This window comes from Marmota monax, unplaced genomic scaffold (assembly GCF_021218885.2).
Source record: "Marmota monax isolate L192 unplaced genomic scaffold, Marmota_monax_Labrador192_F-V1.1 WCK01_AAM20220418_F8-fsc00205, whole genome shotgun sequence".
Classification (NCBI taxonomy): Eukaryota; Metazoa; Chordata; class Mammalia; order Rodentia; family Sciuridae; genus Marmota; species Marmota monax.
The window spans coordinates 2744011-2771432 of NW_026692417.1; the positions used below are offsets into that span (position 1 = coordinate 2744011).

Sequence of the window (27422 nt, forward strand, 5' to 3'; positions counted from 1 at the left end):
TCTCAAGCCTATTTATTTATTTATTTATCTATTTATTTTAGACAGGGTCTCGCTAGCCTCAACTTGCGAGCCTCCTGTCTCGGAGCACCTGGAAATGTTTACTGGCGAATGCCACCGCTGCCGGACTCTTAAGGCGTGTGTGTTCTCTCTCTCTCTCTCTCCAAACTTTCTTTAAAGTCTGAGATCCAGTATCCTTAAAAACTGCTCCTGAGCCCGAAGCAGCTTTTAACTTCCTCCCATTCCTTTTCCAAATTGTGAAGCAGGATAACAAGCAAAGGTGAGTCGTACCTGGAACTGGAATGGATCTAAGCGGTCCCACTGGGTTGTTTTCACCATCGCCCCTTTAAGGGGTTCCCGGGAGCCAAGGGACACTAGTGGGTATAGGCACAATGGGAGTGGGTCCAAAGTCGTAGGTCTGAGCGGTAGCTCCTAACCATCACGTCCCCTCCCACCCACCAGCTGCTGGGAGACTACTTTCCTTGGAGTCATCCCGCCGCATCCTAATCTCCCTCCCTTCTCCTTCCCTTTTTTGTCTCCGCCCCCTCGCGCCGAGGAGGACTTGCCGCTTTAAGAGCTCGGCTAGCGATTGACAAGCAATAAACGCTGAGCGCCCGGCTGCGCTGGAGTCGCCCGGAGCTAGGGGCTCCCCGGGGCGCAGGTAGGTGTCCCCAGGCCCCTGGGCCTGCACCCATCCTTGGACCCCTGTCTCCTTTTAGTTCTGGCTCGGCACTTGAGGCCCTATTTTCTGGGTCCAAACTCCCCGGCCCCTTCCCACAGGCCAGTGCCCTCCCTCTGCAGCCCCTGCCCCCAGGCCCTTTCTGGGACGCCTGCAGGGAGAGCCAAACCCCGCTGTCCAATGACGCTGGCCCTTGTCCCTACGGTAGGGGCTCCGCAGAGACATCTGGCACAGAGGTGGCGAGCTGCGTGGAGCTCAGGTATCCGCGATTCTTCTCCCGGGGCGGTGCGGATTGGGGGGACTTTGAATCCCCGCATTACGTAAGAACCGCGCTGGAAACGCTTCCGGCAGTGGGGGAGCTAGACTGAGGTTGTGCAGAGTCCCCTTGCTACCCCGCCCCCCCAGGAGACCAACATCTCAACCCTCTCTGGGAGGGGGTCCCGGGAAGGGGGCGCACTGCTTTCCCCGCCTCCCAGGCTGTAAACGGGAGGGAGGTTCGGTGTGTGGGGGGCGGCTAGGGTTAAGGCCTGGGGACTTGCAAGAGAATTAGTGCCAGAAGAGAGGATCCAGGGTCAGAAAGTTAGGTCTATCTAGGGGGGTGGCGGGGAATGAAGACGGGGGTGGGGGGGCAGTCATTCAGTGACCTCATCCCCTGGTCTCCAGCGGGCGCGCTAGCAAAGAGCCTTCTTTGATGGCTCGCAACACGCCCCCCTTTCCCCAGGTCCTAGCGCCCAGCGGGTTAGGACTGGGTTCATGGGGCAGGGGCGCTCTGATTGTAAATGTGGGCACTTCGGCCCGATCTCTCGACCCCATCAACTGGCCCTCAGTTTTGTCCAGCCCTGCCCACGACCTTTCGGTCTCCAAAACGCCTTTGTTAGTCCTTTCTCCTCCACACCTCTTTGTACGCGCATGGATGGAGGGTGGGCGGGGGGTTGAAGGAAACCTCCCCCTTTCACTGCCCGCCTGCCTCGCCTACGGACACTCTGGGGGAATGTGAATCGCTCAGAGGCAGGGGTGAGAGGGCATCCGGGCCCAGGTTTTTGGAAGCCGAGGTGCGGGTTCCCCGATGTCTGGGCCGCGGATCTTGGCACGGACCCAGGCTGTCTTGCCTGGCACTGCCGTTCTCCTGTGGGCACAGCCGGGCCCCGCCCTCTCCGGGGCTTGGGTGGGGGTGGGGCAGAGAGAGCTGACGCCGTGGGAACCGACTCCCCAGGGAGAAAACCCAGGCAGTCTGGGCCAGACTCCTGGGTTAGAGATTCCATACAGGATCCTTCCTGCCTCTTCCCACCTCCTCATTCTCCCCTCTGATCCTGCATGTACCTCTATCAGGGAGAGAAGTACCAACCAGGAGAGACCTCCCCTTGCTCTCTAGGAATAGGGACAGTGGGCATTGGTACCAGAGGCACTGCTGGCACAGTGGATCCTGAGCTTTTCTCCTAGCCTGAGAAACGGTTTCCTTCCTTTCCCTGAAAGCTTCTCCTACGTCCTCAAGAGCAGGTTCAGGAGGAGGGGGAGCCATCCATTCTCTGTACCTGTGCAATTTCTGCCACCTGAGCGCAGGTAACTGTCTCAGGCCTGGGAGAGGAATGGAGCACAGAGGGGTTTTTGAAATCAGGTAGTAGTTCCTCTGAGAAGAATCTTTTTTTTGGGGGGGGGAGGGAGGAGGTAAAGTTGTGGCTCCCCAACCCCCAGGCCCCAGTAGGCACTCAGTCCTAAAGTGGGCACTGCCAGCTGCTTCCCCCCACTCCCCCACCCCTGCTGTGAGCCACTGCCTTCTGTTGTCATGGCAACTGGGGAATTAGGGTTTTATCCAGCAGCACATACCTAGGAAAGCAAAGGGAGGAAGGGGAGCTGACCTAGCTTGGGGAGGCCCTGGGATGGGCACTGGGGCTGCAGAGTCCATGCCTAATTCTGCCCTGAGCCCCTGTTCTCCGTGTCTCAGCTCTGGGCTAAGAAAGCGAGAGGAGAGAGAAAGGAAGCCAAACAGGCCTTGGGGAGTAGGATATTCTTCCTGTCAGCCAGATACAAATGTTTATGGAACATCTACATCATGTTAGGCCTGGGTACTAGAGGCAAATAAAATGGATGTGGTTCTTACTCTCATGGAGCATACAGTCTGGGAACACTTGCTGCCCTGCTTTTGACTCAAATTCTGGACTATACCTACATATCTCCCACTTAAAAAAAAAAAAAGACAGATGGTAGGCAGAAACACTATTTTTTGCTGTGTATGTGTGTGTGTGTGTGTGTGTGTGTGAATGTTATTGAACCCAAGGGTGCTACATCCCTAGCCTTTAAAAATAATTTTTTTTTTGAGAGGGGGTCTAGCCAAGTTATACAGGCTGGTCTTACATTTGGTCCTCCTATCTCAGTCTCCTGAATTGCTGGGATTACACAATGTGCACCACCAGAAACACTATTTTTTAAGAGTCATAAAACCCGGATTTTCATTGTTGCTTTCTATTAGCTTTGTGACCCTGAGCAAATCATTAACTTCTCTGATCCTCCCCAGTCTCCTCTTCCTCATAAATGGGCATGTAATCCACTCTTCTTGCCTCCCAGGATGCTTGGGATATCTGTTGTTAACCAGTTCCCAGTTTCTGAGCAGTGTCCTCTCCCTACTTTGGGGCTGTTCCTGAAGGGGGTCCCTTTCCTACTCCCTGTACCTTCTCATCCTCCTCTCTCCCCCTCCAGGAGAAACATTTCAGAGCCCTTGCTGATCTCACCATGCCAGTTGCTGCCACCAACTCTGAGTCTGGTAAGAAGTGGGTGAGGCTGTCAGCTAATTTCAGTGGTTCAGAGGTTGCCAGGCAAAGATTTGGGGGTGGTAACAGCAGTCAGACACTTCCACAGCTACTCCCCCAAACACTCACCCATTCATTCTGGTCATCTCCTCTCTGTGATAGGATAGAAGAAAGGAGGAATAAAACCTTCCCCTGCCCAAGGGAGGGCTGGAGACCATACAACTCATCTGTGGGGAGGCCAGGAGCCCATGTTCCAGATACAATCTACATATTATTGCTAGAGGGCAATGGCAGGAGGCAAAGCTGGTTAGAGAAGTGCCCCCAAGAAGTGGCCTAGGAACTAAGGCTTAGAAATGGCTTGGGGATAAAGGGACTGTAGTGGCACAGTGGTGCCATGACCTCTAGACCAGCATGTGCTGAAGGTGGAGAAGATAGAGGTATAGGAAACTGTAAATGAAGGGGCAAGAATACCAGGTCAGGATGTCTGGACATGGTTCTGTAGGAGGTTTCAGGGCAAGGGAGTGGGGTGCTCAAACTGGGAGAGGCCAGGAGCCAGCTGCTGAATCTCAAGGAGCCTGATTTTCCTCTTTTGCAAAGAGTTGATGTGAAACAGAGGAGAGCATGTTCCTGTGAGCAACATTCACAATTATGCTGCTGCTGCTGCTGAATTGTTTGTTATGACATTGATCTTGTGCCTTGAGTCAGTCACCTTTCTTTGGGGACCTGTTTTTCCTATGATGAGGTGATAGGACAAGATCTTAACTTTTATTGGTCCTGGATCTCTCAGAATCTGATGACAGCAATGGGCCCTCTCCATAGACATGTTCTTTCATGTCCCAAATTTGCATTTTACTCCAGGGGCTTGTGGATTCCCTTGAGTGCATTCAGGGACCCACCAGATTGTGTTCCCTGTGCTAGAGGCTGTCTAAGGGGCCTAGCAACTGCCTGCAAGCTCTGGTTTTGCTCTGAGTTATCTGAATCTCCCCCTGCTTGGATGCCTCCAGTGTAGCTCCTTCCTTGCCCTGTGTCCTTCTGTTCACTCTGCAAGATGTTTTGGGGTTCCCACTTTGCTTAGAATAACTTCCAGTGTGAAGGTAGTTTTGGTAGCAAGCCAGAACCTACCCTGTGATACCCTTGTCGCCTAGGAAAGGCTTCTTCTCCATGCAGTGGAGGGACTGTAGGAATGTCTCAGTTTCTACAGCCTTGGAGGGCTCAGCGCCTCTATCTCCTGTCCAGCCTGCTGGCTCCCTGAGCTCTCCCCCTGCTTCAGTCTGCCTGAGCCCTACTTGTAAGCAGCTTAGGGGTTAATTAAACTTATCCCTGAGCCTGTGATTAAAGGCCTTTCAATCTGGGGCTGCCCAGTAAACCCATTAATAGTGCCCAGCAGGGAAATAGAGGGAGGAGCAGTCCCAACAACTCAGCTTCCCTGCTTCTGGTCACTTGATGGAGGCATTGTGGGGACAAAGTGTAGGACTCAGGGGTATGGGTATGGGACCTGCTTTCTCAAAGGACTCCTGAGGTCTCTGATCTCCTGGATGTGGTGCCATGGGCTGCTTCTGGCTTCTTATATCCAAGGTAAGAAGTACAAACTGCTTCTCTTTCCAGAACCAGCCCTCTGCCACCACTCCAGTCTCTGTTAGCCCCTGACCTAAAAAATCTAATGTTGGATTTTGCACCTTATCATCTGGTGGTCATTATATTTCCCATGGAACTGACAGAGAGACAGCTGTGCCCCACCTCAGAGGTCAAGCTTCCTTCCCCTTCTGCCTTCCTTCCCTGGGACATCCCTGCTTGTGTTCTGCAGAGGGTGAAACTAGCAAGGTCCTTCTCCCACCCTTTCCTGCAGCCCCTTATGGTCCTTGGCATTTTGGAGGGAACAGAACGGTGTTGAGTGTATTCTTCTTGCAGAGAGACCCCACCTCTATTTTGAGTTAAGGCGAGGAGCCCTTTTCCTGAGGGTTGGGGTGAGTTGGGAAATGTGTGGGCAATGACACAGGCTGAGAGTTTAGAGATCTTGCCCCTGACCTGCAGCCTTGCTTTCTTTCCCCTTCACCAGACTCCCTCCTTTCTTTGAATCAAGGCAAGGATCCAGGACTGCTTTCAGGTTGAGCTGTCCCTTTAAATCTCTCTCAACCTGGGTTACTGTCCTGTGTGTAATCCTGCCTGCTGCCATGGCAACCAGGGGTGCAAGGCGACCTGGTGCCACTCCTCAGGGAATGGCTGACTGGTGGCTGCAGCACCTCCCTGGTGGTGGTCTCAGGGGTACAGAACCTTAGAGGAATGGGGCAGTGGACTGCAGTAACTTCCAAGTCCCTCCCTCCTGTCCACCCTTATTTCTGCTGCATGAACATGCATTCACCTTTTCCTTCCCTTCGTTCCAAGATGCCTGACTGGCCTCCTGGGCAGCACCCCTCATCCCGAGGCCCAGCTAATGGGAGATGGGGAGGGAGGGAAGCTACATGTGAGGCAGGCTCAGGAGGGCTTGAGGCTTCCTTGCCCTGGCGGTGACCCCTCTCCAGAGCGGACAGCAGGAATGGTCGACTGCAAATGAGGGACTTTTGGGTTGAGGTATCTGCCTCATGTCACTACCTCCAGGAAGAGGACCGGTTCTTCCCGGGGGCTTCCTTTGACTAAAGGGGTCATAGGGTCCGGAGAAACGGCATAGGAAATAGGGCCTGGAGAAGGGACAGAGAGCAGCGGTCAGAAGGCTCAGGGAGGAGGAGGCACAAGGTGTGTTCGAAGGACTTCCAGAAAAGAAGGATGTAGGAACAGCATGGGGCCAAGACCCCTCTGCCCACAGGCTGTGAGGCGAGGGTCTCTGGGCACTGCACCAGTCCCAATGGGCATCATACTGATCCCGTCGTCCCCCAAACCTTCTCTTAGCTGCCGCCTCCCCACTTCCAGTGGTACTTAATGTTGGGGATCAGGCCAGCCAAAGGGTGACTCTCTCTTGCCATCTCCCTCCTCCCACCAGTCACCGCCCCGTCCCACTCGGCAGCCCCCGGGGTTTTGGCCAATGAGCTAGCCGGTCGGGGCGGCAAAGCCTTGCTATTGGCTGATTCTTCAGCGCTCCTCGAGTCCCGCCTTCACCAGCGCAGCCCGGGTCTGGCCTGGAAGGCTGCTGGGGAGGCAGCGGCGTGAGAGGCTACTCTGGGATCCTGGAGCGGGGTCGCCATGGCTGGCAGCCCAGGCAGCGGGGCCTCTTTGGAGGGGATATCCCTGAGCTCCTCTGAGGAAGCGGAACTCCAAAGGGAAGGTAGGGAGAGATGGAGCAGGGAGACCTGGGGAGAAGCTGGCCCCTTAACTCATCCTCCCCTTCGCGGGTTTTGCGGCATCTAAAGGGGGGTGCCCTAGGAACGGGCTCCTGGGAGCCTGAAAGGTCTGGGGGCTCGGCCCTCAGGAGAACTGGCCTAGGCAAGGGACACCATCTCCCCTGACTCAGTCCCCAGCCTTAGCTGGCATGACTAGTGTTGGTGGATCGCTGGCTTCTGAGCCCGTGGAGAACCTTACTGGTCGCTCATGGATGCCAAGCCCAGGCCTGGACAGGATCTGGAGAGCAGGCTCCCAAGTTGTTTCTGGAGAAGATGGAAAAGAGGAGCAAGAAGGGGATGCTAGCCCAGGAGTCCCTGAGCCATCTTGCTCGGTTCAGCGCACCCTCCTGCCACCCCCAGTACTTCCTGAAGGAGGAGAGGACTGACAAGAGTGTTGAGGGATCTACCCCTCTCCTCCAGGGCTTGGGTGCTGCTATGCAGATGTAGGCGTGGGTGGCAGGGTGGCAGAGTAATGATACCCTGTGCCCATCTCTGCTCCCAGCTGGGCACACTCCAAGTCTTTTTTCCTTCTCCTGGAACTTGCTACAGCCTGTAGCTACTACCTCTAGAAGTGGGTGAAGGCAGCCCTCACTTCAGATATTGGTGGCCATTGCTGTGGTCCAGCTTCAGGTGTTCTCCTGCCCATCCCATGCTGAGTGCTCATTCTTAGGATGACTTGGTCTGACCTCTTCCCTTGGGTATATATTGCCATCCCAGGTCTTGGGGTGCCTGTTTCCCCAGCTCCTGACAATATTCTAGGCCTTTGCTTTGACTTATCCATGTTAATTTCTCTGTGATTACAAATCATTGTCTATCAGACCCAAAGGGAAAGACTGAGGCCAATGAGGGTCAGTGATTTGTGCAATGCCATACTGAATTAGTGGTGCCCCCAGGACTGGATGCCACATTGGCCTGGCCTCCTGAATGGTTGCCTGCTTGATTTTAGGCCTGTACTCAGGGACAGGCTGTCTCTCTTGTTCCTGAGCCTGCCTGTGGCAGGTGACTGAGTCCTGAGGTTTCAACCCATCCAGAGGTTGAATGAGGAGCCTGTGGTTCTCTGTTGCAGGGCAGAATCTGGAACCTTATTCCTTTTCTCTCCCCCACCTCAGAGTCCACTTTCTGCTGCCTGGAACCTTCTGCCTGCCAGGATGGTCTTACCTAGGGTGGAAAGAATAGGCCAAGAGAACTGCCTCCTGCCCCTAGTTCCTCTTTTTTCAGGCATTCAAGGCTTAGGGTGCCAATGCAGCAGGAAGGGAAGGGCTGGCTTCTGTAGGAGTGGAGGTGGGAGGAGGTATCATGGTATGTTGGGATCTTTTGTGCCCAGTCTGTACCTGAGTGTCTCACTGCCTGCCTCCTCCCCACAGCCATGCAGCAAGTCTTGGACAACCTAGGATCTCTCCCCAATGCCACGGGGGCTGCGGAGCTGGACTTGATCTTCCTTCGAGGCATTATGGAAAGTCCCATAGTCAGATCCCTGGCCAAGGTACAGTGCTCCAGGGAGGTGGGCATAAGGGCACTGGGAATGGGACATGTGGCACAAGAGGCCCCAAAGGGGTGTGTGGAAAACATCACACCCCAGTGATGACCCTGAGGCTGCAGGTAAAGAAGATGCCCCCACACCTGGCCAGTGAATGTGTAGATAAATGTTGGTAACTATCATCTTGTGGGGGGCCTGATTTGAGGGGGAGGTGAGCATGCCGGTGGCTTGTAATCTCCACAGTTCTCCTTGCCTATTTCTCTGCCTTTGGGTGTTTGTGTAGGTGTATCAGATGGGAGAGTCATTAGAAGGGAAAATTATAATACAGTTTGTTAATGGCCATGCTAGAGACAGATGCACAGCATTCTGGGTGGGAGGGAGTATAGAAAATAGGTGCCTAACGGAGTCTGGGAGGCAAGGGCTGCAGACGATTCTTGGAAGAAGGGCCCCCTTGGCCAAGTGTGGAATGAGAGGAGGGGTGGGCATCCTGGGCCCCCCGGGAAGAGCTTAAGCAGAAACACAGGGGTGAGAGGGAGTTGGAAGTGTATGGGGGACTGAGTGCTGGTGTGCTGCTGGAGCCCCAGGCAGAGACAAAGGAAGTGAGCTGTGGAGATGGTGGCAGGTTGTGCAGGGCACTGGAGACCATGCCAGGGACACAGCATCAAGGAGGCTTTGTGTGCTTTAAGCAGGGGGGTGATGGCGGCATAGGGGTGTGTAGGAGCATCCCTTTGACAGCCATGTGGAGGACGGTTGGAGGGTCACATCTGGAGTGGCAGAGACCAGCTAGGGTCCTTGTGGTAGTTCAAGTTGGAGATATTGAGAGACATGTGGAGTTGAGGTGACAGAGCTCCATGGAAACCAGTGGAACTTGGTGTTTGTAGGTGGGGTGGGGTGGCAGAGCACTGGCTGTGCCCCAGGGAGGAGGACCAGCGTGCCTTCAGCTGAGGGAGCAGGCATGGGCAGGAGGAGAGATACTTCCTGTCCCAGGCAGAGGTGAGGTACAGAGGATGCCTGTGGTCAGCTTAGAGGCGAAGGTAGGTGTTGTAGGAAATCAGGCTCCCTACCTAGATTTCTCCATGATTTCTTCCCATAGTGTGGGAAGACTGAGGCAGTCCCCTTCAGTGAATGGTGGCACGGGTGACAGGAAGTCAGTGAAGACAGTGATGAGGGGAGAAGGCAGTATAGCTAGGTGGGCAGAGGTAGGGCTTCTGTCACAGGCTGGCTGTGGCTGGCCTCAGTGTGGGGTGTGGAAGAAGACCACGTCCTGCTGGAGGGAGCGAGCTGTTGCATGGGACGCTGTGTCCCTGGGACACAGCCTGGACATATTATTGTCTGTGAAGGTCCCTGGAGGTTGTTAAGAGCAGGTGAAGAGAAGCCAGAAAACTGGTCTAATTGGAGGAAACAGGAGAAAGACAGGTTGCTTTTCATTCAGTGACCCAGGAATTATATGCACTTCTCAAAAATAAAAGCAAAGAATTACGCACATTTCAAACATTGAGAATGTAAGCTCCACAAGGGCAGGGGTATTTGTTTGGTTCACTGCTGTGTCCTCAGAGCCTGAAACGGTGCTTGGTGCACAGTGGGTGCTCACTGAATGTGTTCAGTGAGCCCTGAAAAGAATATAGCAACCTTCTAGGCACCCATCTCCAAGAGGGTAATGTCAGCCATAGAGGCTTTGGAGTTCTCTCTCTCTGTTTGTCTCTCTCCCTTTCTCTCTCTTTCTTTCTTCTGGGGATTGAACCCAGAGGCACTCTATCCTGAGCTATATTCCCAGCCCCCCCTCCTTTTTTTGTTTTGTAATAGAGTGTCTCTAAATTGCCAAGGCTGGACTCAAACTTTCGATCCTCTTGCCTCAACCTCGCAGATCACTGGGATTACAGGTGTGTGCCACCACACCTGGCTGCTCTTTTTTTTTTTTTTTTTTTTTTAAGAAATAAAAGTATGATACTGTCAACACCTCCTTTTCTTTTGTTTCCATTGCTTCCCTTTCCTAAGGGTAAACACTAGCTAGAGATTGATGATGTAATTTCTGACTGTTTGCTATTCTTGTCTACATTTGTGTTTAGCCACAAACAATATATACCCTTGTTATTTGCATATTTAAACTTTATATAAATGGGATAACAATATAAACTGCCTGTTTTTGAGATTTCTCATTCATACAGTTGTATAATTATTGCCATAATTATAGATAGATTAATTTTCACTGTCAGGTGTTATTCTAATTTATTAATAGAGCCCAATTTATTTACTGGTTCCCCTTCCAAGAAGTAGCTACATCATTACTGATTTTCCTCTAATAAGGACAGCGCAGCAGTGAACAACCTCCTGTCCATCTGTTTCTGCACCTGTGTGAGTTTCTCTAGGGTGGACCCCTGGCATTTGACTTGCTGAATATGTGGATATTTGAACCTTAACGTCTATAACCCAGGGGACAGACCCAGAAAGTTGAGGGTTCTGAAAGAAAGTCAAGTCTGGCAGGAAGATCATAAATCCAGTGGGTTGGCTGTAGACAGCAGGTGGAATCCCTGGCAGGTGGCTGGCATCTGGGAGGACTGACATGGATATAGCAGCAGGTTTCCCAATAGCAGGCAAGGCCAAGGTGAGGAATCCAAAGCAGGTGACATTCAGAAATCTAGAAAAAATTATTATCTGTGGAGACTCCTGCCAGTGGAGAGTCATGGGAAGGCAATATATGAACTAATCCACGTGAGATAATGAGGAAAGAGCATGGAGTTTGGAATCCAAAGACTCACTGATTGGCTGTGTAACTTTAGTATGTCTGTCAACCTCTCTGAACCTTGGTTATTTCCTTTGAGAAGCAGAGAGAATTATGCTTAGCTCTCAGAGTCATGGTGGAGCTGGTGGAGGTCATAGATTTGATAGTGCTTTTTAAACCATCAAGAGTTGTTGTCCTGTATCCTGGTGCAGTGGCACATTCTTGTAATCCCAGGACTTGGGAGGCTGTGTTATGCTTGAATTCGGGACCCCCAAAGACCACCAGAGACCCATGATCGATGCAAGCAGCAAAGAGGTGTTTATTGCAAGCTAGCTCGGTCCTCCGCACGCACACACAGCAACCGGTGACGCTGAGAGGCCCCGAGCCCAGGGTTTGCAGCATTTTTATACATTTTTTGGAGAGGGCAGGGACTTCACATACATCATAGCATCCCTTAGCAAATCATCACACACCGCGGGAAAATCAAATAACAACTCTAAAACATGATTAGCACATTTACTGGCGGGAACAAGTTGGGTAGGGGTGATTGGTCAGTGCAAAAGGGGTATTCGTTTGAACTGATTGGTTTAAGCCAAGAGGGGTGTATGTGCTGAACTACATGGTTTCCCAATATGTTATCAACCACCATAAACTACTGGGAGGGTTATCTGGCATCCCAGGTATTTCCCTGTCTCATGCTGATTGGTGGCTGCTAGGGGGCTGCTATGGATCCCCACCTAGCCTGACTGAGTCAGGGACACCTGGCAGCAGATCTCTCCTGTTATTTGTAGATAAACAACTTAGCAGGGTGGGAATGTGCCTAGGAGTGCTCTGTGGGATTTTCCAAGGACAAAGGTCATGTCCCTTTCTTGGACAGGCTTTGCTCTGAGATAGAGGCTGGTTTTTCAGCTGAGGCAGGAGGATTGCAAATTTGTGGCCAGGCTCAGCTAGGCCCTAAGCAACTTAAAGAGATCCTGTCTCAAAATAAAAAATAAAAAAAGGGCTGAGGATGTAGCTCAGTGGTAAAGTTTCTGGGGTTAATCCCCAGTACCAAAAAAAAAAAAAAAAAGTTATGCTATGTTCTTAGCCATGGACCTGAATTCCTTATGAGGGCTCCAGGGCTGAGGTGAGGCTGGGGTAGAAGAACTGGCAGAGCAAGCCAAGGCCCTTGGAGAGTGCATCTTGGAAGGTAGAGACTAACAGAGGGACATGACCATGATTTAGTTCTCATGTTTTGGGGGGCTGGTCATGTGGCTTTTCTACTCTGGGTCTGCTCAGCAAGTGCTGGGTGGCCGAGGGTGGCCTCACCCACATGTCACGTGTCTCAGCAGAGAAGACTGCAGCATCTGGACAGGCCTTGCTCCTTAGGAGGGTAGCCTCTGCTTCTTCATGTGGTGGTCTCCCTAGCAAGGGAAGATAATTCCTGCCCCACAAGCACCTGCCCAACCTCTGCTTGCATCACATTTGCTAAGGTCTCTTGGGTCACCTTTGTCAAACCCAGACGGGAGAGTTCCTTCACTTTCTGGCACACCTTCTGTCTCCTCAGCTTGCATCATATGGAACTTCATTCAGTTTTTGAATCATTTAATTAGGAGCCACTGTTTCAAATAAGAATTCCCTGTCTTCTGCCAAGATCAGAGGGGTTGGAGCAGGAGGGTGGAGGGGAAAGCTTTGCACCTTCCTCCATTGCAGCCTGCTGAGGGCTCTGGATCGGGAGGCAGCAGAGCTGGGTGCAGGTGCTGCCTCTACCCCTAACTACCTGCTCTGCTGCAGGGGATTTTCAGAGAATGAACTGCCGCAGTCTGGCTGGGCACAAAATCCCGAGCCACTCACAGCCTTGTAGATTCAAACAGCAATTCTTTATTCCCGAACTCACACCAGCACTCTATACGCACGTTCTGGGGGAAATCCACACTCTCCACCGGGCTCTGAATCCCAAATACTCTCTGAATCCCGCGAGAACTCAACGGGAACTCAAGGCGCTTGAGGCAGCAGGATACGCCCTATTCCCAGCAGGAGTCACCTTAAACCTGGAACCGCCCTAAACCCTGATCCACCCTAAACCCGGATCTGCCCTGGTCCTTGAGCAAGGTCACCTTTCATGCAAAGTCACTGCAAATGACCTGGGTCCACAATGGAAAGTCCTTCCTCTAAGCAACATGGGATAGGCTGACAAGGAAATTGCCATGTGTCGTACCTACTTAGCTATGGCTCTCAGCAATGAACCACTTGGTGACCACAGGAATTCAAACCACCCTCCTGTTCTGGTGCTTCTAATAATTGCAGTGTGTGCATAGATCACTTAAGTGAATATTAAGGACATCTTAGCAAAATACTACTGAGTAAAAAAAGTAGTAGGTGAAATAATTGCTCACTTAATAATAAGTGAAAAAAATCAGGCCTTCCAGGATTTTATGTATATAGCACGATTTCCTTTTTTTTAAAGGTTAAAAATAACTAAAAACTGGGCAGGGGTTATGGCTCAGTGGTAGAGCACTTGCCTAGCATGCGTGAGGCACTGGGTTTGATTCCCGGAACCACATAAAAATAAACAAATAAAAGAAAGTTATTGTGTCCATCTACAACTAAAAAATATATTTAAAAAAATAGCTAAAAACTATATTCATTTCAGGAATACATAGAATACATACAGATACAATAAAATTTACACAGGAAGCCTGAGAACAATGAACACAGGGAATGGAGATGGTGGTTTCTGTGAGCTGGGAATGGTGGTGGTGGTTAGGTATAGGATATTGCCAAGAGCCTTGTTTTTGATTTTGGGAAGTGGGTTCTTAGATCCTTGTTATGTTTTTAAAAATAATCTAATTCAATTCCAACTACCTACCAAGGAATCATATACAAGCCAATGATGAGAACATATCATGAACCCAGTATTGTAATTAATCCAATTCTGAGTTTTCAAATTCCCTGAAATTGTGATACCTGCTGGGTGTTTTCAGTTCTGGTCAGCCAGCTGTTTAGATCAGCCTGCTGAAGGGTTTGCTTTGTGTTTGAATGATTCAATGTTTTTGCTTTTTGGCACTGGGGATTGATCCCAGGGATGCTTTACCACTAAGCAACATTCCCAGTCCCCTTCCCCCTTTTTAAATTTTGAGACAGGTCTCATTAAGTTGCTTAGGGCCTCTCTAAATTGCTGAGGCCGGCCTTGAACCTGTGATCCTCCTGCCTCAGCATCCCAAGTCTCTGGGATTACAGGCATGTGCCACGACTCCCACTACTCCCAGTATGATCCAATGTTAAAATTTCCTCTGGGCTGTGAAGGTTGATCTTGGAGAGCTGTATTTTTGTGTCTGTGGGTAAGACGTTCAGGAGTAGCCAAAGGAGGAGTAATGAATGGAGCAGCCTTTGTTGGGCTGGGGGAAGGTGGGGGGGGGCAGTCATTAAGTCAAAGATTGAGGATATACAATTTAGGAGGCACCTGGCTTCCCTTTTGGTCAAGTGAGTCTTCTCTGGAAACTTGTCCTCCCTCAATCCATGGAACAGAAGGTGCTAAAGCCAAAATAGGCAACCTCTCTAATGTTTACCTCAGGATCCCTGGGCCTGAGCTGTCTTCCGTTAACCCCATAGAGCCCTGCTAGGGTTGCCATGGTGAGATCATTAGTACCCGAGTGCTGTCTTTGTTCATTCTCTAAACTTGGTTCTTGGGGCCTCCTATTTCCAGCACTGGCCTGGGCACAGTGGTGATGAAGAACCCTGGAAGCCTCCATCTTTCACTCAGGGGCTCCTTGGGCCATGCTGTGCTCAATGACTGTAGATTATATAAGGGCTCTGGGGAAGAGCAATGCTTTGATGCTTGTTCTTGTCCCAGGCACTAGTCCTTCGTCCCTTCATTTATTTGTTTCTCCCCAGCAGGAACACTCTGCTCAGCTAGGCAGAAGATGGTTTAGGTTGCTGCTGAGCCACCAAGGCTGTGTTCTCCTGGCTCATTTTGGGGAAGAGAAGGTAGAAAGGATCTAGCCTTTGTTGAGCACCTGTTGTGTGCCGACCACTGTGTCTATCTCACTGAATCCTCCTGGATTACTATGAGGCGTTATTAAACTGTCCCTATCTTGAGATGAGCCTGATGATGCACTCCTGTAGTCCAGCTATTGGGGAAGCTGAGGCAAGAAGATCTCTGGCGCCCAGGAGTTCTAGGCCAGACTGGGCAACATGGCAAGACCCCATCTCCAAAAAACAAAACAAAAAACAACAAACAAACCCCAGAAAACTCTCTATCTCGTGGGCTTAAAAAACATTATGATAAATTTCAAAAATGTATCCTGAACCCCCATCATTCATTACCCCACTTTAGCATTTAACAACTCACAGACAATCTCATTTCATTCAAGCCCTCCCTCTCAAATATAATATGATTTTATCTATAAATATTTTAGTATCTGAATCAAAAATAAGAATTCTTTTTAAAAAGTCACACTACCATTATTACATCTAAAACACTCAACAGTAATTTTCTTCTGGATTTTTAACAAATGGTTTTGGCACATGTGGATAGTCATTTTGAAAGATACCAAAGTGGATCCATACCTCACACCATTCATCAGAATAAACTCCAAGTGGATCAGGGATCTAAATGGGAAAATATGTGTCCTAGAAGAAAATATAATTCTGTATATAAGGAAAACACCCCCCACCTTTAAAAACTATGTGTAGAAATTCAGAAGCTTTAAAGGTTAATAAATTCAACCACGTAAAGCAATTTTTTAAAGAAAAAAATTTTTTTTTTAGCATGGCAAAAACACCATAAGCAGAGTCAAAAGACAAACGAGAAGCTGGGGGAAATGATGTGCACAAATAAAGGGCTAATCTTCTCAATATAGAGAGAACATTTTAAAATGAGAAGAAGAAAAAACCAAATAGAAAAATTGGCAAAAGACACAAACAGACAGTTCACAGAAAAAGATGTACAGATGGTCCTTAAACATATGAAGAGATGCTCGGCTTCCCTCGTAACAAGCAAAATGCAAATTGAACCCCACTGAGAGATCATTTCTCATCCATGTGACTGGCAGGCATTCAAAGGTTTGATCAGCACTGATGGTGAGCTGCAGGAAAATCTCCCAAACAATGCTGGTGTGGGGGAAAATCAGAGGGGAATTTGTCAGTATCTAAGAAAACTGCACATATATTTACTGCTTGACCCAGGGAGACTTCTAGTAATTTACGTGGAAGATCTTCTCCACAGGTACAGAGCACCATGTCACTGTTACACACCACAGCATGATTTGCAATAGAAAAATATTAGGAGCAGGCTGGGGTTGTGGCTCAGTGGTAGAGCACTTGCCTAGCATGTGTGAGTCCCTGGGTTCAATTCTCAGCACCACATGTCCACTACAACTAAAAATATTTTTTAAAAGATTGGGAGCAACCTAAATACTCATAGAGACTGGTTGAATATATTGTAGGACTCCAGTCATACAACAGAGTCAAATGCAGTAATTAATAAAAATAAGCTGGGCGTGGTAGCACACGCCTGTAATCCCAACAACTTGGGAGGTTGAGGCAGGAGCATTGCAAGTTCAAGACTAGCCTCAGCAACTTATAGAGGCCCTAAACAACTCTGTGAGACTTTGTCTCAAAAAGTAAAAAATGGGACATGGCTCAGTGGCAAGTCCCCAGGATCAAAATAATAGTAATAATAGAGGAATCTGCCCCCACCCCACCCCATGTAGTGCTGTGGCATGATTTCTAGCTCACATTATTAAATAAAAAACCAGACAACAATCTAAATAAATTAAACAACCAACCAACCAAAGCTGCATGATATTAACGAGTGTGTACAGTGTTCTACCTTTTATGTAAAAAAAAGAAAAAAGAAACAGAATAAATAAATAATAAAGAAATGAAAATGATTACCTTGCTGGGCATGGTGACCCACTTCTGTAATCCCAGCAGCTCAGGAGGCTGGAGGAGGATTGAGAGTTCAAAGCCAGCCTCGGCAAAAGTGGGGTGCTAACTCAGTGACACCCTGTCTCTAAATAAAATACAAAATAGGGCTGGGGATGTGGCTCAGTGGTCAAGTGCCCCTGAGTTCAATCCCAGGTACCCACCCCCAAAACAAAACAAAACAAAAAAACAAAAAGATTACCTCTAGAGTTTGAGGGTGAATGGGGAAAAGGGGCCAAGGATGGAATTGCTACTTCTTTGAGTTTACTTTTAATATGGATTTGAAATTTGAACCCTGTATATGCTATACATGTTTAGAAAATAAAATTATATATTAAAAATGATAAAAGCAAACTCTAAAATTAAGTTCAGTAAGTATACATATCTGTATATTACATTGTGCTAATCAAACAGAAAAAGGAAAAGGAGTCATGTATGTCTAGAAAGAACAAATAAATTTTAAAAAAGAAAAGAAAAAGGAATTAATTTAAGTAACCTTGTCCACAGTGTTCTGACGTACACGATGAGTGGGATGTATTCTAAGGCCGTAGTGGTATTTAATAGAGTAGCCAGTAGCTATGTGTGACTATTCAAATACTTTAAATGCTTGCTAAGATTTCAATGTTTGTGTCCCCTCCAAAATTCATGTTGAAATTTTATCCTCAGTGCAATGGTATCAGGAGGTGAGGTCATTGGGAGGTGGTTGAGTCACAACCACCTAATATCATTCATGAGTGATATTAGCTGCCTTGTAAAAGGGCTGGAGGGAATTAACTAGGTCCTTTTGCCCTTCCACCTTCTGCCATGTGAGTATATGTGAGAATTCCCTCACCAGACACCAAATTCCAGCACTTTGACCTTGACTTGGACTTCCCAGTCTCCAGAACCGTAAGAAATAAATTTCTATCATTCATAAATTACTAAGCCTTAGGCGTTTTTTTTGTTATAGAAGCAAAAATTAACTAAGATAATACTTAAATAAACTAACATGCCTAAATAAAACTTTTAGTACCTCAGTTATAGCAGCCACATTTCAAATGTTCCCTAGCCACAAGTGGACAGCAGAGATCTAGAACATTTCTCTTAGTGTAACTTAGTGGTATTCTGAGATCAAAGAAAACTGCAGGTAAATCTTGATTTTTACTGAGTAGATTTGTGATAGTCAATTCTAAAACTTTCTTGAATTTTGAAGGACAGAACAATTAAGTAAATGGATAGGTATTATTGAAATACGTTGTCACTGAAGGAGAAAGGAGATGCAAATGGATTGGGGGAAAATGAGAGAAATCCTGTAGAGTTTGATTTTAATCAAAGCTATCAGTATCAGCTAATGTCTGCCAAAGAAACAGTGTCCCAGAAGCAGCGAGTACCTCTTTCTGAATTCCATTTCCTGTCAATCCACCTTGGAGAAACTAATGATTCCAGACCTGGGAAAGGGAAAGTATAAAGTGAGCTGTGCCCAGAAGGGAAGAAGGGGCTCAAGGACTGATGGGTACCTGTCCATGGGATGCAGGAATGAATGAGGCTCCCCCTCCTGGACAAATTTGGGATGAATTAAGCCAGTGAAGATGTGGAGGTAATGGGCTAGAACACTGAGAAAAAGAATGTACAATAACTCAGAGGGATGGAGAAAGAGGTGGGGACGGGGAGAAGGAAGAGCACTTTCTTATAGTAGAATACCAATTAATAAATGTGGATGGGTGATGGAGTTACACAATTTTGGATCACAATTTTGCAACTCGTAGTAGGATAATTGAGTCAGGAAAGGATCTTAAATGGAGGCTTAATTCGCTAGTGAGGGATTGTTGGTTTCCAAGTATGGGAGAGACAAGGTCACCTCTATAGAACTCTTACTAAAATGATTACCTTAACGTGAATCATGAGGGAAAAATCAGAAGAACTTCAGTTGTGGAACAGTCTACAAACTACTGGCCCAGACTTTTAAAAAATGTCCTGAAAATCTAACAGTTATTGGAATTTGTTCTAGATTCAAGGAGAGCTGACTATAGTGGCACATGTCTGTAATACCAGTGACTCGGGAGGCTAAGGCAGGAGGATTGCAAGTTCAAGACCAACTTCAGCAACTTAGTGAGGCCCTAAGGACATAGTGAGACCCTGTCTCAAAATAAAACATAAAAAAATAAGAACTGGGGATGTAGCTCAGTGGTTAAGAGAACCTGGGTTCAATCCTTGGTACCACAGTCAATCAATCAATCAATCAATCAATTGATAAACTAAAGAAGAATAAAAAGATATTCAACACATGATCCTTGATTGGATCCTGGATCAGAAAAAATAAAATCATAAGGGGACAACAGTGAACACTGAATATGGACTGTCTATTAGATAATGTTTTGTCAATGTATCAATGATAGAATGTCTTGTGTGTGGAAATGCCATCGTGGTTTATGGAGCAGAATGTTTTGGTTTTGAGAAGTGCATGAGGAAGTGCTTTGAGATGAAGTGACTTCAACTAGTGTTCAAATGAATCAGAATAGAAAAATGGCCTTCATATGTATGTCACAAATGGACCTACTTTGTCCCCAACCCACTCAACACAACTCTCCTCACTGGCTGGTCACTGGGGAAGGCTTCCTATTCTCTTTTCAGAGCACCTTGTCGTGGAGCCCAGAGTCCGTAGAGCGGCAAGCAGGTGCAAGGCCCTCACCTGGCACCGTGGACTGATTTCTTGTCTCCTCCCTCATTAGGAACATTGGAAACCCAAGTTCAAGTCCCGGGGATCTTGGGGATGTTAATCTACATCCTTATCTTGCTAATCTGGGCTCCAGGGTCTTCAAAATCTCACCCAAGAAGTTATCCTTGAACTCAAACACCTGTAGGGTCTTGGGAGATGGGGACAATTTTATGATTTTTTATGACACTTTGTGTCAAGGGAATGGAATAAAAGTTTGTCCTGCAGATTCTCCGTCCCCTAAATTGAGCCCTCAACATCTGGGGGAGAAAGAAGAAAGCAGGAGATGCACGTGTGCCAAGTGTGCTGTGTGGAGGAGCTGGAGTTGATCTCTCAGGCTAAGCCAGGATTTGGAGCTAGTAGCTGGGAAGGGACTGGAGCCTGGAACCTAGGGTTGAGGGGTACTGCTTGGCACCCCAAGGCTTCTGGGGAAATGGTCAGTCTCACGTATTTTTGTCCCCACCCCTAGGCCCATGAGAGGTTGGAGGAGACAAAGCTGGAAGCCGTGAGGGACAACAACCTGGAACTGGTTCAGGAGATCCTGCGGGACCTGGCGCAGCTGGCAGAGCAGAGCAGCACAGCCGCAGAGCTGGCGCGCATCCTTCAGGAGCCCCACTTCCAGGTTTCTGGCTGCTGGGGCTAGTGGTGGACCAGGAGGGTGTGTCAAATGGGACATGCCCCTGGGAAGGGGACCGGCAGGAAGTTGGAACTGGGATGGGAAGGGACCACAGGGCTTTGCCCCATTGTCCTTCCTCTTCCCATCACATCTCCAGTCCCTCCTGGAGACGCATGACTCAGTAGCCTCAAAGACCTATGAGACACCACCTCCCAGCCCTGGCTTGGACCCTACGTTCAGCAACCAGCCGGTCCCTCCTGATGCCGTGCGTATGGTGGGCATCCGCAAGACTGCAGGAGAGCATCTGGTAAGGGTGACAGGGTGGGCCCCAGGCGGGTCTGGTGGGGCAGGGATTCAGAATAACCAATGGGGGAAAAGAAAGGGCAGGTGAGGGCTGAAGAGGAAGATGGGCTCAGCTTTGCCCAGGAAAGGACCTTGTAGACCCAGGAGCCACAGACCCTGTGCGTAGGCCCTTCGCGGACTGTGTCAGTGCCTTTGATAAGTGAGCAGAAGGATAGGAGAGGACTGTGAAGGCAGGTGGGCCGGTGGAGCCTGCAGTGGAAGGCCCATCAGGAGACCCATTTGAATATTCTGACTCAGGGGAGCCTTATCATACACACCCTCTGTCCCACAGGGCGTGACATTCCGTGTGGAAGGTGGCGAGTTGGTGATCGCTCGCATTCTGCACGGGGGCATGGTGGCCCAACAAGGCCTGCTGCATGTGGGTGACATAATCAAGGAGGTGAATGGGCAGCCGGTGGGCAGTGACCCCCGCGCACTGCAGGAGCTTCTCCGCAGCGCCAGCGGCAGCGTCATCCTCAAGATTCTGCCCAGTTACCAGGAGCCCCATCTACCCCGCCAGGTGGGCCCGTCTGCCTAACACCCCAATCCACAAAACATCCACGGGATGGCTGGGTCTTTTCCAAGCGATCCCCGCCCCCCAGCTTTCAGGGATGCAGTTTCTCCTCTCCAACCTGTTTTGAGGCAAAACAGACAGTGGGACCTGCATGCCAGCCACGTGGAGCCTCTGTGTGTTGTGCATGTGCGTGAGCTCGTGGGTTTACAGACATTATGCTTAGGCACTCCGTGCATGTGTAGCAGACTGTGCATCTACAGTTCGGATACCTGAGTGTACAAGTGAGTGCCTGCGTCTGGTGCACAATATTGTGCAAGGCTCGGGTCCTGGACAACTGCTTCCTGATTGGCAGATTGTGGAGATCTGTCTGCTCTGCCCAGGTCCCCTGTCGGTCCTCTACCTCTGTCAACCAGAGCCCTCTCCTCCAAGGAGGAGGGGGTGGATGCAGGGTTAGGAGCCTGGGTCTTCTGTTCTGGTGATCCTGCCTCCTCAGTCTGAAGGCCTGCCCCAGGCCCGAGCAGTTTCCGCATTCCTCAATCTGAGTCTTAGTTCTAGATGTGAGGAGAGGTGTGGACCAGGAGAACAGCCAGGCAGGCCTGGAGGCAGGGCTCCTCTGGGGGGCAATGCCAGCCTCTCGGGTTTTTGTGAAGGGAGGGGGTGGACCATGTCCTATACCCATGCCAACAGAGCCTTCCCTGGCTCCTTCCTTTGACCCTTCACCCATTCCCGGGCCCAGGTATTTGTGAAATGCCACTTTGACTATGACCCGGCCCGAGACAGCCTCATCCCCTGCAAGGAGGCAGGCCTTCGTTTCAACGCCGGGGATTTGCTTCAGATCGTAAACCAGGACGACGCCAACTGGTGGCAGGTGAGCCGCGGGCGCTCCTGCAGTGTCTCCAGGTATGGTGTGTGGGGGGGAGGTGAGGGCACAGAGGGGGTCCCTCTGGCTCAGAAGGGTCGTTGGCTCACGTCCATTTCAGGCATGCCACGTGGAAGGGGGCAGTGCCGGCCTCATCCCCAGTCAGCTGCTGGAGGAGAAGCGGAAAGCATTTGTCAAGCGGGACCTGGAGCTGACACCCACCTCAGGTAGGAGCTCCCCCGTCCTTCTAGAGCCCCATTATGGTCCTGCCTGCCTTACTCACCCATCTCCCTTGGCCAGGGACCCTGTGCGGCAGCCTTTCAGGAAAGAAAAAGAAGCGAATGATGTATTTGACCACCAAGAATGCAGGTGGGTATTAGTGTCCCCCTCCTTGTCCTCCTCAAACATGAGAAATCCCCCAGGGACTTGTAAATATGTTCTGGCTCAGAGGCTGCCCACCTGTCCCTGGGCCCTGCCTGGTTCACCCTTTCTTCCCTGGTCCGGAGCTCTTTTATCCTCTATCTCCGAGAGCCCTGTCCTGCCTGCCCCATGATGCAATCTGTTGAGCAGTGCCCATCTCCCTCTGTCCAGAGTTTGACCGCCATGAGCTGCTCATTTATGAGGAGGTGGCCCGCATGCCCCCGTTCCGCCGGAAAACCCTGGTGCTGATTGGGGCTCAGGGTGTGGGCCGGCGTAGCCTGAAGAACAAGCTCATCATGTGGGATCCAGATCGCTATGGCACCACAGTGCCCTGTGAGTAGGAGCTGGGCCCTGCTGGGTGAGCATCAGGAGCAGGGGCTGTGCTGGGGGTCCCACCTGGGACCAAAGTTCATCAGCACCAGGACAGGTGGTACCTCTGGGTGTGAGCTGTAGGGTGTGCGCCCTCTGTGGGTGGATAAGGGGAACTACAATTCAGGAGAGCTGAGAAAGGTGTCCTACCAACTCTTTCCCTTGCTAAGAATTGTGGGGAAAAAAGTGAGTGTCCAGCCCCTTGAAACAGGGATCTGAGCTGTGTGTGGCCTGTGGCAGGAGGGTTTCCTAATACATAACCGGTGTGGTGGGGGTTGTTGAAACCTGCAGGCTTCCAGAGGCAAGGACAGTACTGACTACAGGTCTGTTTGGCCCTTGCGGTGTGTCTTTGTGTTGCACATTGCCTTTCTGGGCTCCAACTGTGAGCACTAGGTTGGACTAGGTGCTCTCTGAAGGTCCTGTGTGTATGTGTTTTTGTGGGAAGTTGTAGTGAGGGCTCTAACGTGTGCACTGTGTGTCTGAGGTGGTGTGGCCTGCCTGTGCCCATTCAGCCCTTCTTCCCCACCCAGACACATCCCGAAGGCCTAAGGACTCAGAGCGGGAAGGCCAGGGCTACAGCTTTGTGTCCCGCGGGGAAATGGAAGCCGACATCCGTGCAGGGCGTTACCTGGAACATGGAGAGTATGAGGGCAACCTGTATGGCACACGAATCGACTCCATCCAGGGGGTGGTCGCCACCGGCAAGGTGTGCGTGCTGGATGTCAACCCCCAGGTACCGCCCGGCCTGCTCCTTCCCAGCCTGCTGACAGAACCCCATGACCTCCTTTCTTGCCCATTCTCAGGTGCCCACCCCTAGTCACCCTGGATACCTTTCCTGTTACCAGGACACATGTGGGGATATTCTCCCCACCTTCTTCTTCTTCTGCAGGCAGTGAAGGTGCTGAGGACAGCTGAGTTTGTCCCTTACGTAGTATTCATTGAGGCTCCTGACTTTGAGACCCTGCGGGCCATGAACCGGGCCGCGTTGGAGAGTGGAGTATCCACCAAGCAGCTCACGGTGAGGGGCTCTGAGGTGTGGTGGGAGGGGTCTGAAAGCTTCCTGGGGGGTGGGGATGGGCTCAACTGGTGCAGAGAAGGAGATGGCATTGGGAAAAGAGAGAGATGGCCACCTATGTTGTCAGGGAGGTGGGACTTTTGATGCTTAGTTGGTAGATATGGAATAGGAGGTCTGAGAGAAAATGAAGTGCCATCTCAGAGTGGTCCAAGGACACAGCTAGCCTGGGGCAGAGGAGCTTCTGATTCTAGGCCCACTGCTTCGTCCACTTTTCAGGAACAGAGTGGGGCCCAAAGGAAGTTCTAGAGGGCCAGTGGAAGAACTGTGGGGCAGAGGTGAGCTTAGTGAGTCTGGTGGTGCTTAGAGATGGGGAAGGTGAAAGAGAGGGAGGAAGCCAGAGGTGGACAGTGGCTGGAGGGATGAATTAGCAGAAGGAGCAGGAGGGCCTGGAGAAGAGGCTCACCTGCCTGGTGTGGCCGACTCCAGGGCACTCCACCTTCCAGGAGGGGTAGAGTTGCAGAACTCTGAGCTCAGGCGTCCCTCTGCTGGCCACGCTTGGTACTGCAGCTCTCGGGCCTGGAGTCAGTACTGCTGGTCTCGGGAGAGGTTGCCTCCAGTAGGGCTCCATCCTGCTGATGGTCCCTGGGGGAGCTCTGGGCCTTCTCTTGGCGCTTGCTCTGGGAACCTCTTGCTTGTAACAAATGTGGCCACGTGGAGCTGCTGGGATACAGTTGGCTTCTTCTTAATTTAAGTCAGTTGTTCAGTTCCCTCCCCCATCCCTGCCCGGCTCCCAGAATCTAGGGTTGGGGTTGCCCTGGTACCAGTTGTGCCCAGGTGTACCATGGTACCATTTCTCCTGCCACATGGGTAAGGGGGCCTGATCAGACTGGGGAGAGCATTGACATGGGAGGCAGGCAGACCCTGCTGGGCCGTGTACCTCAGTTTTCTCCATTTTAAACAGGAGATTATTAATCTTTGCTACCTTGTAGCAAAGATGATGTGGGTGGTAAAGTGCTCAGTGCTGTGCTTGGCACTTACTAAAAATTATTTCCTTCCTTCCTTCCACTTACCCATCTGACCATGGTCTCACAAGAGCTTCTTGGGGTGTTCAGGGAGGGGCTCCTGCTTCCTTGGCCACGGAATCCATTCCACTGTGATGGGTTTTGGGGAGGGAGCAGGCTGGAGACCCCCTTGATGATGGGGATGAGTTGTGGCAACTGATCAGCTCTCATTTCCCTCCCCCTTCTGCCTGGCAGGAGGCAGACTTGAGACGGACGGTGGAGGAGAGCAGCCGCATCCAGAGGGGATATGGCCACTACTTTGACCTCAGCTTGGTCAACAGTAACCTGGAAAGGACCTTCCGGGAGCTCCAGGCTGCCATGGAGAAGCTGCGCATGGAGCCCCAGTGGGTGCCTGTCAGCTGGGTGTACTGAACCTCCACCTGGACCTTGTTCCCCCTGAGCTGTGACCCAGAACCTAAAACCACCCCTTCCCCACCTATGACCCCCAGCCACGATCCTCAGCTCCCGTCCTTGGTCTCTGGCTTTCCCCAGATAACAGCTCCCAGCGGGCCCTAAGCCTGGCTTCAGCACAGAGGCGAGCACTGCCAGGGAGGTGGGTGTTCATGGGGCACCTCTGTGCCCAGGTGCTGCCCACTCCCAATGTCCATTGGCCACCAGATATCCCTCTCTAGGGACCAAGCTGTGCCCAGGAGTGTGTTAGAGCAACCTCCATATTGCTTAGTCTAGAGAATAGAAAAGTCGTTTGGAACCAGTTGGCCGTAGGTACATTGCCCCCTGTCACCTCTGGGCACCTTTGCTCCTCTGGTCTAGTCACACCTCTCCTATTCTTGGGCTTCTCCCACTTCTCACCCCTAGTCCTCGGAGCAGGCCTTGGGCTGTTCCCAAGTGGCCAGGGGAGCCACCGACAGCCAGGCAGGCCTGGGCAGTGGTGCCAGTCGGGGCCATCGTGGAGGCTGGAGGAGCCAAAATGTGAGCCAGTGGCCGCAGCTGGGCCACACAACTCTCAGCTCCCTTAGAAAAGGGCAGGGTCCCAGGAGGGGATGCTGCCCTGTCCCTCCCTCATCCACAGCTTCTCACTGCCGAGGTCTCTCCACAGACTTCTCCAACGTCCTCCTGGCAGGTCAGCCCTGCTCCCCAAAGTGCAAGGCTGGCGGGGGCCGCAGGCTCAGCCCAGATTGCAGGGGAGGGGTTGGTGAAGGACTGAACCCCATGACAAGGAGCCTGCTCTACTCCCCGTGGCCCATGGCAGGGACACATTGTGATCACTGTCCACAACCTCTTCCCATTTTGGTCTCTTTCTGGCTGGGCCCAGATGGCCCACTCGCATCAGGCTTGCCTGGGTTGCGGGGCTGAGGAGGGGCTGTGAGCACAGGCTTGGCTCTAGCAGCTCCCCAGGAGTGCCATTCCCACTCTGGTCTGTGCAGCCTGTCATTCCACATGCTGCGGTGGGTGCCTGCTCTGTATCTCTGGCCCTGGTGTGTATGAGTGTGAGGCTTGGTTTGGGGGGAGGGGAGGCAAAGGGTTCTTTTTTTTTTTTGGAGGTTACTCTTTGGGGTCTCTTAATGGGGGGTTTCCCATCAGCTCTCATTTCTTATGAGGCCCTTGTTCTAGATTCCAGAGCCTTGGCCCTTCCCAGATGTCTTCCTCCACTTTCCTATTGTCCCCTTATCCTAAATGCCACCCTCTAGTCCTTAGGGAGGGCAGTTTTGTAAAATAGAATTCCTTTTATGGAAAGACTCCTGTCCTAGATGTCCACAGGCATCTCATCCCTCATTCTTCCCTTCATTCCTCCCTGAGGTGAGCCTGCCCTCACAGGGGACACCCCAGGACCCCCCTGCACCAGCCTCCCGATTCTTCTGAGTGTTTAGTCAGTCTTTGCTGCAGTGTCAGCCAAAGCTGGCCCTGAACCACTGTGTGCCCATTTCCTAGGGAAGGGGAGGGAGAATAAACAGAATATTTATTACAAATGTTAGAAATATATTTATTATATTAGGAATCTCATTTGCATTTGCATAGATACACAAATGAGATGTCAAGGCTCTTGAATCTCATTTGCATAGCTCTGCACACACTATGCAGTCATCTTTGTACTCTTTCCCCCTTTAGTCGTGTCCTTTTCATCCTTGACTCAGCCTCCCTTGCAACACCCTCACCCTCAGCTTAAGGTGACTGGGAGTGGGAGGACAATGGGGTATTTTTCCTGAGGACTTGAGGCCCTGGAGTTATTTGTCAGTTCCCACCTCCCCTGGGGGGTCTGGAGGTGGAGGCAGGGAAGGATGTGCTTGGCAGCTGCCCCCTCACTGAAAGACCATGCCAGAGAGCTGGCCCCTGGCCCCTTCCTGTGTATCTCCTGTGCATGCCCAAGAGGCAGGGCTGGGTCCCTCCTCTGAAGCCTCCTACCTCCCTTGCTGAGCGCCCTGCTCCATGACTCTTCGGGACACCCAGCAGGTGGGAGCAGAGGCTGGGAGCATCCTTGGTTCACCTGGCACAAGGCCAGGGTTGGGTTGGAACAGGTGTCCATGTCCACCAATTTAGCTCTGTGACTCTGTCCTGCCTCCTCCCATGTGGACTCTTGTATTTGGGAAACCTGAAGAGAATATAGACCCTGCCCCCCATGGTCCACACATCGTCCCAGCCCAGTTACCCTTCCTCTGTCCCCTCCTTCAACCATCCAATTCTCGAATTTTTCTCTCTGTTTTTCTTTCTTTTTTTCTTTGATTAAATGTGAAAGCAAATGCT

General features: G+C 50.7%; 1 protein-coding gene across 3 annotated transcripts; it reads left to right on the plus strand.

Annotated features, from left to right (window-relative positions):
- Nucleotides 1–546: 546 nt before the first annotated feature.
- On the plus strand, nucleotides 547–27422 carry Mpp2 (MAGUK p55 scaffold protein 2). 3 transcript variants are annotated; one of them, XM_046442893.2, is made up of 14 exons: nucleotides 621–658; nucleotides 885–935; nucleotides 3371–3434; nucleotides 8096–8214; nucleotides 19996–20148; nucleotides 20300–20449; nucleotides 20777–21004; nucleotides 21735–21866; nucleotides 21979–22084; nucleotides 22158–22226; nucleotides 22449–22610; nucleotides 23177–23379; nucleotides 23536–23664; nucleotides 24918–27422. In XM_046442893.2, exons 3-14 carry the CDS (start codon nucleotides 3404–3406, stop codon nucleotides 25092–25094), a joined length of 1659 nt encoding a protein of 552 aa, XP_046298849.1. In that variant the 5' UTR covers nucleotides 621–658; nucleotides 885–935; nucleotides 3371–3403; the 3' UTR covers nucleotides 25095–27422. The 3 variants fall into 3 exon arrangements, with proteins under 3 accessions (XP_046298848.1, XP_046298849.1, XP_058434756.1); XM_046442892.2 differs by lacking the exon at nucleotides 885–935 and having other exon boundaries at nucleotides 547–658; XM_058578773.1 differs by lacking the exons at nucleotides 621–658; nucleotides 885–935; nucleotides 3371–3434 and adding an exon at nucleotides 6533–6676.